The sequence below is a fragment of the Echeneis naucrates genome, chromosome 6 (assembly GCF_900963305.1).
Source record: "Echeneis naucrates chromosome 6, fEcheNa1.1, whole genome shotgun sequence".
NCBI classification, from domain to species: domain Eukaryota; kingdom Metazoa; phylum Chordata; class Actinopteri; order Carangiformes; family Echeneidae; genus Echeneis; species Echeneis naucrates.
In genome coordinates, this window is record NC_042516.1 from 3459100 (window position 1) to 3471374 (window position 12275).

Sequence of the window (12275 nt, forward strand, 5' to 3'; positions counted from 1 at the left end):
CATACACACAGACACACACAGCCACTCAAGTCTCTAATACATGGATCCACACTCACAGGGAAAATGTATGTAGATGTAGGAGGACATAGACGCTGCTCTAAGGCTTTCTCTGTGGCATGACAGGCATTTTTTTAATTGTCAAATATACATAACATATTTTTTGTGATGTATCTTACTTTCAGATATATAAATTAATTAATTCATCAGATGACCAAGAGGCAACTGCTTTGACAATCTTTGATTTATCATTATTTTACAATAAAAATGCCATTTGCTGGAGCCAACTTCTGAAAGCTGAATACCTGTAGCTTTTGGGTTGTTGATCTGTCAAAATAGGATGTCTGAATACATCAGACTGGGCTAATGGTCTGCAGATTAATCCTGTCTGAAAATTAAATAAATAAAATCGTAATTAGTGCTAGCCCAATGAACATGCTTTTCTACAAAGTGCTCTGGCAGTTGCATTTGAACATCACACACTCTGGAAAAAAATGTGAACAAAGTTAAAAATTCTGACTGAATAAAATCAAACCTGATCAAAAATGTAAGTGGGAATCCAACTACACAGTCAATGGCAACCTCATGACAGTACCCTTTACTGGGAGCCTTATAAGTATCTTCAAAAGTACATTGTAATTCAAGAGCCAGTTCTGTTTTTAGTTTTTTATAAAAATGTCAAAAATGGCCACAATATTAGACATAAAACTTTTTTTCTTCCATAGTTCGTCAAAACTGGCCCCTGATTGAATGATACTCATAAAAGGAGACTGAATAATTTCAAAATAATAATTTTAATCAAGTTTGTTTGCCAAAAAAAAATCTAAGAGCAATCTTTGGCAATCTATATTATCACTGTCAAGATAATAGGGAAGAAATTATGTATGATTAACTCATATAGATGAAATATTCTCCACAGGTTTAAGAAAAGCAGTATGACGATACAAGATTGCATGGATTAAAGGAGGAAAATGTTTGCAGAACATTGACCGAGACCAAAACCACTGTGACTGAGGAGGTTTTCAGTGATTGCTGGACAGCCCGACAACACATCTATAGTTGTGATGTTTGACCTGAGGAGTTTGTTAACCCTACAGGCAATTTCCATAGAAGACAGAACTTCAGGTCCTGGCCACAACACACTGTATCTGGTGTGCAATCTCTATGTTTGTAGTCCCTTTCAATTTCCCTCCTTGTCTGAATAATGAGAAAACACACCATGGTTACTTCCCGCGCCACTTAAAAAAAACAAACAAACAAACAAACAAAAAAATAAAATAAAATAAAACACAGACAGTGGCTCTTTTCTTCAGCCAGAAAAATCATCAAAGCATGAGCTACATTATTCAGTTGTGCAGAGTCTGCATGACAACACAGCTGACAAACAAGAGCTCTTTTCAAACCAGACGGTCACTACTGTTGGACAGTTATTTCAAACTACTCGTGAATGGAACTCCCACCAACAAGTGAGATGCTCTGATGAGACATGCTCTGGGGAGAAAAAAAAAACAAGTCGCAAGTGCCAAGGACAGATACACACACAATCTTGAATGCATAATGTGCATTTTATTTTGTGCATATTATTTTTATTTTGCAGCAAAATTAACTGCAGATATCAATCAGTCAATGCAATTATTTTCACTTTTTTGCAGCACTTCCTGTCTGGTCATTTTAGAAGTCTGAGCCAGTTCTGCTGGATTATCTAATTAGGCTCTCTCTGCTGTATCATGCACCAGTTCACGCCTGATTATGTGTGGTTTTCCTGACTAGCAATACAATGATACCACAGAAAACGAATGGTGGAACAGTAGTGTGTCTGCCAGACAAACTCACATACGTACACACACGCGCACACACACTTCTTGGTTACAATGTGGCGTCAGTGCAACTGCACTCCAGTGCCAAATCTAAATCTAATATCCTCCGTTCACCTCACATTGCCCAGGCCTGGACTCAGCTCCAATGGAAATTACACATCACTGTAACTCTGTCCGTATGTGTGTGTACCTTGCCTGTGTGTCTACATGTCTGTCAATAAGCCTGTCTGGCTGCTTTCAGATGTGTCTGTCCAAATGACTGCTCATATCACTGTCGGTACTCCACTGCTCTGGATGTCTGGTTGGGAATCCACCTGGCTGTCTAAATGTCTGCTATGTGCCTGTTTCCTGTTTGTTTGTCTTCATTGCTCTGTCTGCAGATCTGTCAGCCTGGATAACACACACTGCAGTCTTCTGCATTTCTACCTGTCTGCCTGTATGTGTCTGGTTCTCTGAATGCTGTGTTTCAATCACAAAGTGGACCATCTGCAGTGGATCTACCAGGCAGCAGCATTAGGCACAGGCTCATAATGATAGTTTCTCTCTGGGCTGCTCAGAAGGCAGACAGACACAACATACCATTCCAGTGTTTCCTGTCTATGCCGACAGGCAAACTATTTAACCCTCTGTGGTGATCCCTCAGAGCATGTGCACAGCCCAGCTAGGGCTAAATCTGCCAGTATTAACATACAACTAGGCACTGGAGCACAAAACCTGTAGAGGAAGCAAGGCAGGAAACTTTATGTGATGGAAAAATAGATAATAGAAACAGAATACAGAATTTCTGTAGCACATGGAATATACCAGTAATCTTATGATTGCTACAGAGAAGTCATAAATATGAGACAGGATAAACTAGGAGTCTGAACTATGTCAATAATACAACTGACAAATATTTCAGTACAACTGTTCTCGTGTCATATCAATTGCCCTATGTGAGCCTACCCTGGCTGATATAACACCCGGAGAAAGTGTGTGCCAGAGTCAAGACCAGATCACACAAAACAGATTAAAATACAGTAAGGTCGCCATAAAGTTTCCTTTACCAAGCCCGGATACAATGCCATCCCCGCAGAGGAACCAGAGGGACAGTGGAAATAATATTTTTGCTAGAGGAAACGGCCGGTAGGAAATTTAAAGCCAAGTGAGTTGAGCGTTTAGATGAACATGAAGTCAGATTTGCGGTCCCTTTTGTGAGAGAGCACATAAAATGGATTAACCCACTAAAGTCTCTTTGTATGTGCTAAGGTCAGGAGAAACGCCAGTACTCACATATCTCCATTCCCTGTGGCTGGGAAGCGGTGCAGTTGCAGGAGCAGGTGACATTGGAGTTGCCGGGGCCGCCTGGGGCCGTTAGGTTTTGCATGGGGCTGGGCAGACCGGAACACAGCTCCGGGGAGAGAGCCGCCGCCACCGTCGGGGCCCCCCGACGGGGAAAAAACACAAAAACTTCCAGGCAGTGGCAGCAGAGTTCGCCACTACGAGTAACTCCCGACAGCTTCGCACTTATTTCTCCGCGTTCTTCCTCACGCCATAATCCTTTCGGGGGCTGCAATATAAAAGAACTAGCAGCAAATCCGGGGACGAGCCATTGCTCGGGTCTGACGCATTGTAGAATTTTTTCAGCTCTTTCCTCCGCCGCTGAAAGCAGCTGTCCTTCCTCCTCTACGACAGAGCAGGCACAGCAAACGAAAGCCCCGCCCACACGCTGACTGACTTCCGTTGCAGCCAATCAGGGGACTCCGTAGGAGGGCCAGACAGGACGAGAATGGTGATGCTTTCAGGATCAGACAGAAATGTCATAATCCTGACTTCATCCAGCTAAAAAACCCAAAACACTCCGCGAGCCGACTTCACAACATCAATGAAGTACAAATGGGACGCCGCGGACCAACACGAGAGTCAGGGCGGGTTTCAGCGTTTCGATTAGCAGAATCCAACTAAAATAGCATTTTAGTTCACAATTAAATAACACAAATATGAAATTGTATCAATATCCAGTGTATGATACATTAGCTACTATTTTGTGTGTATCAAAATGTGCCAGGATAGATTTAAACAAACAAATGTGCTCTGTTTATAGGCCTATGTGAATGATGTTTGTTTTAGTGTAATAGGTAGAGGTTACAAGTCTGGATGGGTCAAATATTTAACTATGCAGAGGCCCTTGTTTCAATCACGTTGTGTGTGGCTGTCTGGAGTCGGTAGGCTGATTAATATTGATGAGCTCATAGCGTGTATTAGATTCATTATTTGGCCATTGTGCTGGCAGAGTAAAATGTTGTGGTTGTTTGGTATGTTTATGGTGAAATCTGGGTAAGTGGCTACAAGAAACAAAAACACAAATTTTTAAGTTAATTCATTCATCCATCTTCTACCACTTATCCGTTTCAGGGTCGATGGGGGTGCTGGAGCCAATCCCAGCTCACTTTGGGTGAGAGCGGGGTACACCCTGGACAGGTCACCAGTCCATCACAGGGCTAACACACAGAGACAGACAGAAACCAACAACCACTCACACTCACACTCAGACCTACAGACAATTTAGAGCCACCAATTAATCCAAACATGATGTCTTTGGACATTGGAAGGAAACCCATGCATGAAGAGACCATGCAAACTCAGCACAGAAAGGTCCCAGGGCCAGGAACTGAACCTGCCACCTTCTTGTTGTGAGGCAACAGCTAACCACTATTCCACTGCGCTGCCTTCATTTTGAATCTGACTCTGAAAAACCTTCAACTTCTTGAAAATCTTTCCCTGCAAAAAAAGAAAAGTAAGAGAGGTTTTATAAGAACTATACCAGCTCTCACCCATCAGAGACCATATCACTTTAACTAATTTCCCACTAAAAGCCCTTGAATGTGCCCTGACACACATACTCAAATCTAGGAAGCAGAGCAGTACGGGGGAATATGAAGTCAGCAGAGGAAAGGGGGTGACATACCGGGTTTATGTTTGTGTGTCTGTGTTTCGGGGGGGTGGGGGGGGTTACACAAGGGTCGGCGGATTGTGGGCAGACCTCACTCACACAACAAGCAGAGGGCCTGCTCACAATAAGGGAGAGTGTGTGCTAGCTGAGGCTGGGCAGCTCAGTCATTGTAGACAGTGTTTTGAACTGGCTAACCTTGAGTTGACCCAGTCCTATGGTTCAGGGGCACATCCAGCAGAGACGTAAACCCCAACCTCGTCAGCCACCTGGTCATCAGCGCTCCCCTTCCAAACTAAAGCCCAGCACAGCGCAAAGCTCGCACCCGAAATGCACACGCGCGCCTCTAAAAATAACCGAGCTCCTGAATGCCACTCTATCTGCAGGTTCCTAAACTGTGGTGTGGGGACATTCAGAGGTCACTATTGAGCGTCCAGGTGGCCCCTCCAAGGACACCAGATTAAGTACGCTGGAGTTTCGATTTAATTTAATCTCTGCACATGACAGAGAGAGGAGCATTATCGTTCAAAAAGAGTGGGAATAAGAAATGGGAAACGCAAAGACGTGTATCAGATGTTCGGTATTAAGTGTCTAATCATGCAAAAATATTTTTTTTGGCAGCTTCAGATGAATTCCACACTCTTTCCTAAAGCAAACTGACACTTTTGGATGGGGATAAAAATAAATAAATGGATAAATGCACGACCCTGATGCAATTTACCAAGGCCTGGCAGCGGTCATAATTTCATTCAAGCAACTGAGGCACTAATGTCTTGTCTGCTAATGCAGCAATATCAGCCGAGACACCGATGGGAGTTTTTTCTGTCATGACGTGAGGTCACACATTACCACAGTCAGACATACACACACACACAGGTTTTTTCACAACCCTGACTTCCATGCACAACCCAAACAACCGCATTCATCCTCAGACACACATTGATTCTCTCTCTCCTGCAACAAACCTCTGTCCAATCACAAATTCCCCACCATCAAAGACACAGAGACACGTGCACAGTCTGTCTGGATCATCAATTTAGTCCCCTGGGGAGCATGCAGGGTGACACCACTAACAGGCCAGACCAGACTAGACTGCCAACAGACAGATAAATACTAGGCACAGCTGAATACCAAATGCACTCTAGTCTACCAGCTCCCCTACCATCCCCCTGCAGTCTGCGCACACACACACACACACACACACACACATACACACACACACACACACACACACACACACACACACACACACACACACACACACACACACACACACACTGCACTAGAGTCCAATTTACAAACCTACATCCACAAAGCTCAGTTGGAACCAGAACAAACCTCTTGTCTGTAATTATCTCTAAATCAAAACCAGATCCAACCCGACCACACAAGTCTCACCACCTGATTCCCGAACTCACGGGAAACACTGCTGTCAAATGAACATGTGTCTAGATGGATTTATTTGAGGCTGCACAGTTAACAGTTAGTTATCTGTTGACTATAATGTTCAGCTCCACTCCTGATGTGATCCATATTCTCCCTTTGTCTGTGCGGGTTCCCCCCAGGGATTTGGAACTGTGAAACTGTGTGTTCGACTGGTTATGTGTCTGCTAATGTGTGGGTGGATGTGTGTGGTGCATTTGAAGATTTGTGATGAGACCTTGAATGCATCAGTGATCAGGCTGACAGAAGCACCACAGGCCTCAGAGAAATCAAGCCCAATTTCTTCCATTTCTCTGTGCAGCTTCTCCATCTAAACTTGTGGTTCTGAATTACAGACTACTTTGTAGCGCCATCTTGTGGCCAAAATTGAGAAAATAATCTTTTGCCTCATTTTGCCTCATTCCAAACATGGACTGGAAAAACTGCTTAACTTGTCTGGTGTCTGCTTCAGTTCTGCTCCACTTCATCACATTTACATTACATTTATCAAACACCACCACTGCTGCCTATTTGTCCAAACACTTGGTTTTTATCACAGGACATGTGTGATGAAAGCAATAGCTAGCACATGATGATGATCCATCTTGAGTCACTGCCAGTGAATGCCATGCAAAGAGTCGGAACAAAAGGTGGATATGACTCAGTCTTACAGTAATAACAAGACTGAATAAGATTAATGAATTACCCGCAATACATCTCGCCAGCTGACAGTGCTAGAGAGAGAGTGGGAAGAAAGGAGTGTGTTTGCTTCTGCATTGACCAGCTCACTGTCTTCGGAATAAGAGAGCTAAGTAACAGAAAGGCCACTCCAGACAGACAGAGAGCCACACTCAATAAACCTGCTTTGTCTTCCTGCAGTGCTGTGTCACATCCTGTCTGCACAGGTGCACCAGCTGCCTGGTTTACACCCTTGTCATTTTTATACACACACACACACACACACACACACACACACACACACACAAAACCCAGCCATTTAAAAAAAAAATCAACCCTTCCTACTTATCTTACTGCTGCAGATGCCACTGCAATGACACAACATTGGTTCCTGAAAAGTTGTGTTAGCGACTGATAAAAAGGAAGGATTGACAGACAGACAGAAAGATAGATAGATAGATAGATAGATAGCGTATTGGTTTGGGTCTAAGTGAAACATAAGATCAGGAAAGAAACAGACAGAACCTGTCATGGAGCAAAACTTGACTGAGCGATGAGAAGAGACACAAAGAAAAGAAAGGGGAAAAAGGGAAGAGGGGATAAGACAGGATTGAAAAGAGACACAAAGAGAGAAAAGCGTAGAAGAAAAGCAAATGAAGAAACAAAAGCAGAGTAGAGAAGAGAAATAAGGAGAAAAGGAAAAAGGGAGAGAAAGAGACGCAAAGAAAAGAATGGTAGAAAAGAGAAGACAGAATAGGACAAATAGTATGAAGAGACGCAAAGAGCAAAGGGGAGAGCTGAATCAAAGGACAAAAGAAAAAAAATGAAAGGAGAAGAAAAAAGACAAAAGTATGAGAAATGCAAATAGGAGTGAAGAGAAGAAACACTTAAAGGGAGGGGGGAGGAAAAAAGGAGAGACAGGAACATTTGGAATAAGTAAAATAACCAGAGAAAAAAGAAGGAGAAGAAACAGAGTGAAAACAAAAGCCAATGAAATGGAGAAAGACAGAGAAACACAGACAGAGAGAGAGTAGATAATCAGCAGGTATTGAGCTCTCTTCACCCCTGCGGTAGGGCCCTGCTGAGCATTGTAATGGGCTGTCTGCCCAGCTGGGCCGATGAGCTCATGTCTGGCTTTAACGCCAATCTCCTGAACTGGCACATGGCTCGGCAGGGTGAGCACAGATGCAGTACTGCAACGCCATCAGAAGGAGGACAGAAAATTGTTGATGGGGGGAAAAAAGACAAGAAAGAGAAAGAAAAGAGATGGAGTTTGGGGGAAGGGGGAACGTGTATTTGTGTGTTTCGGTGTGTTAGTCCCCATCAGCCCCTTCCGTCACTGATAAGAGCCCTGACCCAGACGGCGATAATCACACAGCCAGTGAGACAGACTGCAGTTATAAATGCATGTGTGAAAGACAATGTGTGTGTGTATGGGTGAGTAAAACTGAGGGAATGCACGATAAAAAGGGGTGTATGTCTATGTGTGTATGTTGTTTTACGCAGTCATAAACATCATTGATTATAGAGTGTGGATGGTGCAGGTTACAGCACGATGCTGTTAAAAGCCCATACATATAGTTAAAGCACACACAAATACACTTAAACACACTCATTGCTCAAAGATGAGATCAAATAATGCATGTTTACAGTACATATAGGAAACATGAGTATACGCACATATACACAGTCATTCACACCTTTCTCTTTATCTCTAAACACCCTCCAAAATGTTAGATATTAGAAAAAAAGATTGAGCCATATGTTATCATATATTACCATGTAAATGTAAAGATAGTAGACTGTCAACAATAAACATTCATTATTAGACAACAGTGTTTCGGTGTTTGCCTCTTTTACCTTCTTTTTGCCATAAAGTGAACAGGGACGTTACTGTTAATATTACAATAGCCTTGACCTCTATGTGCACTGACTGCAGGCATTTCATAGCAACCATAATATATTGCTCCTATTCCCAGTTTACTGGTCAGACATCTATGCATTGTGTAAATTATGGTCTCACTACAACTGTGTTGAATTGAATTACCATCAGAAACAAAGAGGCACAGAAAACACAGTGGAAGAACAAAAGATAGTAACTGACTAAACAGTGATGTATTACATGAAACCAGTAAATACAATAAAAATGTAGTCTTGTATTCTTCAGCAGGGTGATATCATGGTCCATAAGTAACTTTTCTTTTGGACTGGGCTTAAATGAATATCTTATTAACATTAACTGTTATTGAGACATTTTGAAATCTGACATTTACTTTGCTGAGAGGCTTATATGTGACTTTTCCTCTAGTGCCACAAGATTACATTTGTGGTTTTTTTGATATCAACAACTACTACATGATTTTTCATGAAATTCAGAAATTCCCCAAAAGTAGAATCGTAATGTAATGAGTGTAAAAACTTTGTTGCCCATGCCCGTGGGTTGCTGCCTGGATTTGGGGCTGTATTGCATGACATACAGATTCTATTTCTTGCTTATTTGCTTGTGCACATGTTGCAGCAAAAATAGACAGTTAGACCTTTTGACAGTACATTTGAGAAGCAAGTCAAAAAATGTACACTTTTCACGTTAGTCATTATGTACAAGTTGAATCTGATATGTAACGAACATAAAAATTACACCTATATTATGTAACCAGCTGTGTAGGAAGAGAGAGATGTTTTAGTGACATGTTTTCTCAAAAATAAATTCAATCCATTTAAATTAGTCTATCATGTAACCAGATGGAGCTGACAGCAGTAACGCAGCAATACATACAACCAGTGTGTACACATATTTTTACAAGTCAGATGAGCAACAGCAGTCATGACAAGCACATCATTCATCCAGTGAATGGTGTGCTTGTCATGATGCTTGTTGAGTCTTGTACCCAACAAAAATTTTCATCTACATCTGGAGAACATGATCCGTAGACTGGGGTACTTCTGCAGCACCACAACACTTATGGAGCTAAAAACTCTGTTACCTTCACGTTACCTTACTTCAACAACTCCTGGGATTTGGCTATTACAACTGGCAGCCCTTCATTCCATGTCCTTAAAATCAGTATGTTTGCGTTGTTATAGTGTGCGTGTTATCATGCCAACATTGGCATTTAGCTTAATGGAGCATTTAGTTTTGTAAACCGTGTTACCAATATCTCCTCAGTTAAAAATGTGAACAGTTTGATTTTAACATTTATTGTGCTGCTAAATACTGTATGCAGAATGTACAGTACACTATGCTCTGCAATGTGTAACTAATTTGTGACTAAGATGAAAAATTAATAAAAAAAATCTGATTTATTATCACTTATGTCTTAAGGCCACAGTTATGAACTCTATCTGAACTGGAACCACAGAGTCAACGTGGTGAGAAGCCTCAGCAGTCACACGATGCCAAATGGTTTGGTGAAAGTTAAACATTGATAAAACATTGGAGCTGCACCTTTGCTCTGGCAGTCTGCCAAGTGATTAAAACCTACAAGATTGTAAGATCTGCCCTTTTCTCACCCTTCATGATGATGCTGTGGTATGAAAATAACATAATGATTTTTGAGTCCTAAAAATCAGACCAATCTTGTAATGAGCTGGAATTATCATTTGAGTGTTTTTTTTTTATATCTTTAGCCACCATACAAAATTCTAAATTCGACACAGGGACTCAGATCACAGACTTACCGATTCACCATTTTGATTCCTTCTATTTACAAAACCGGCTTGTTCACTAATTACATAAATTATCCAAAGGAACTGATCATTTCACAACCACTATATCACCAGACTGTCACACTGTTTTCTGCTGACACATGATTCGTTTTAGCATTTTATTTTTGTCTACATGTAGATGATCAATCACATGTTCATTAGTCATATTCCTTCCTCTTACTCCCATTCCACTGATTCCCACACTTGCAAACACACGTCTCCATGACAACTAATTTTTTTCTCTTCTCAAAACGCTTTGTGTTTTGGGCTTATTTTTCTAGTAAACCAAAAATACAATTAGTTTCCATCACATCACATGCTGCCACATTTGTGAAAACACTGCCTGATTAAATTTGTAGATATGTGGATGTTTTATAGAAGCTAATTTAACTTCCTTTGTAGGAACTAAATAGGATCAGCATTGGTCACAATGTTTTTTTCTTTTTTTCTTCTGTCAGGTGGGATAGAATTTGATGATGAATATTAAACGTAGTAATATCTACTATTGTGAGACACATTTATAATTTTCCAAACAAATATTAACTGTAATCAATGTCCTCTTGATTTGTTTATTATTTTCATGTTTAAAAAAAAAAGATCAGGCTGAGTGCCTGTCAAGATATATCATCTTGTACATACATCTGAAAATGTCACAGCATAAGCTACTGACAGTGAGGGCAGCAGATTTAGAACAGATGGAAATTCATATGATCAAGTTGAGGCAATCCAAACAGTCTGAGCACTCCTCCTCTCTGCTTCCCTGGTCATGCCGAACAAAATTCTATAGCTCCCATATTGAAGGATATAATGAAAACATTACATTAGGCAAGAAATGCTGTGCTGAGAGTGAGGGCTGACAGATGGATGGTAGTGGGAACATGTTGCCGCACCCCAGAACTGCTACCCCTCTGGCAAAACTTAGCAACATGCAGGTTATCATGTCTGAAAATCTAATACTGCCTACTCTTACACAACGGATTCCGGTGGGCACCTGCCTGCACTGGTTGGACTTAACGTCCATGTCCCATTAGCACACAGCTTTGTTAGTTCCCAAGTTGACATGCTCCCAGCACACAACTTCTAAACAGAATGGCCCACGGCAGCTTGTACCAGGCCCAAATGTCATTCTATACCTCTGTGGCAGGACTGCAGTGTTAACAGTTTGCACCACACCAGTGAGCATCCCTCCTCACAGCTTGCAGTGCTTGTGGGAGCCCCTCCAGCTTCTTTACAGTGGTAGCAAGCAGCACTATATGGAGTCAACAGATCACCCCACAACAGCTTGCAACCGCAACGTTCACTGCTGAGGTGCTAAACCAAAGGCAAGGCTGCGTGGCAAAAATTATGGTTATCCACTCAGCAGTGGTGTCTCATTCATGGTGGACAACATGTCAGACTGGGATGGGACTAGCAGCAAAAATGGTTCTTATTTGAGTGGTATGTACATATGTGAGGAATACTGACAATTGCTGCTGTGCTGGGCTGCATTAATTAATTATGCTGATTAACAGCATAAATATGTTCTATTGCAGATGTACATTATAAGATAGGAAGTCATAGTCTTGGATTTGGTTTAAGTGTAATAAAAGTGATGGAAATGTTGGCTTGCTCTCCCTTCAGATATCCCTCAACTGTAGAAAAATAAAACAACCTCATCTCACCATAAAAATGACCACTCCGTTTTATGATTGATGTGGATGTCAGATTGTATTTGAACATCTTGTGAT

General features: G+C 41.6%; 1 protein-coding gene across 3 annotated transcripts in view; it reads right to left on the reverse strand.

Annotated features, from left to right (window-relative positions):
- Window positions 1–12275, reverse strand: part of LOC115045596 (low-density lipoprotein receptor class A domain-containing protein 4) — a 193200-nt gene that overhangs the window by 36882 nt on the left and 144043 nt on the right. Inside the window, exon 1 of one of the 3 annotated variants that reach the window (XM_029505362.1) lies at window positions 3087–3472. The exons of the other annotated variants lie outside the window; for them this stretch is intronic. Within the exon in view, the coding sequence (XP_029361222.1) occupies window positions 3087–3180 (94 nt within the window). The 5' untranslated portion in view covers window positions 3181–3472. Of the gene's footprint in view, window positions 1–3086; window positions 3473–12275 lie in introns of those variants that run through there. 3 annotated transcript variants of the gene reach the window in all.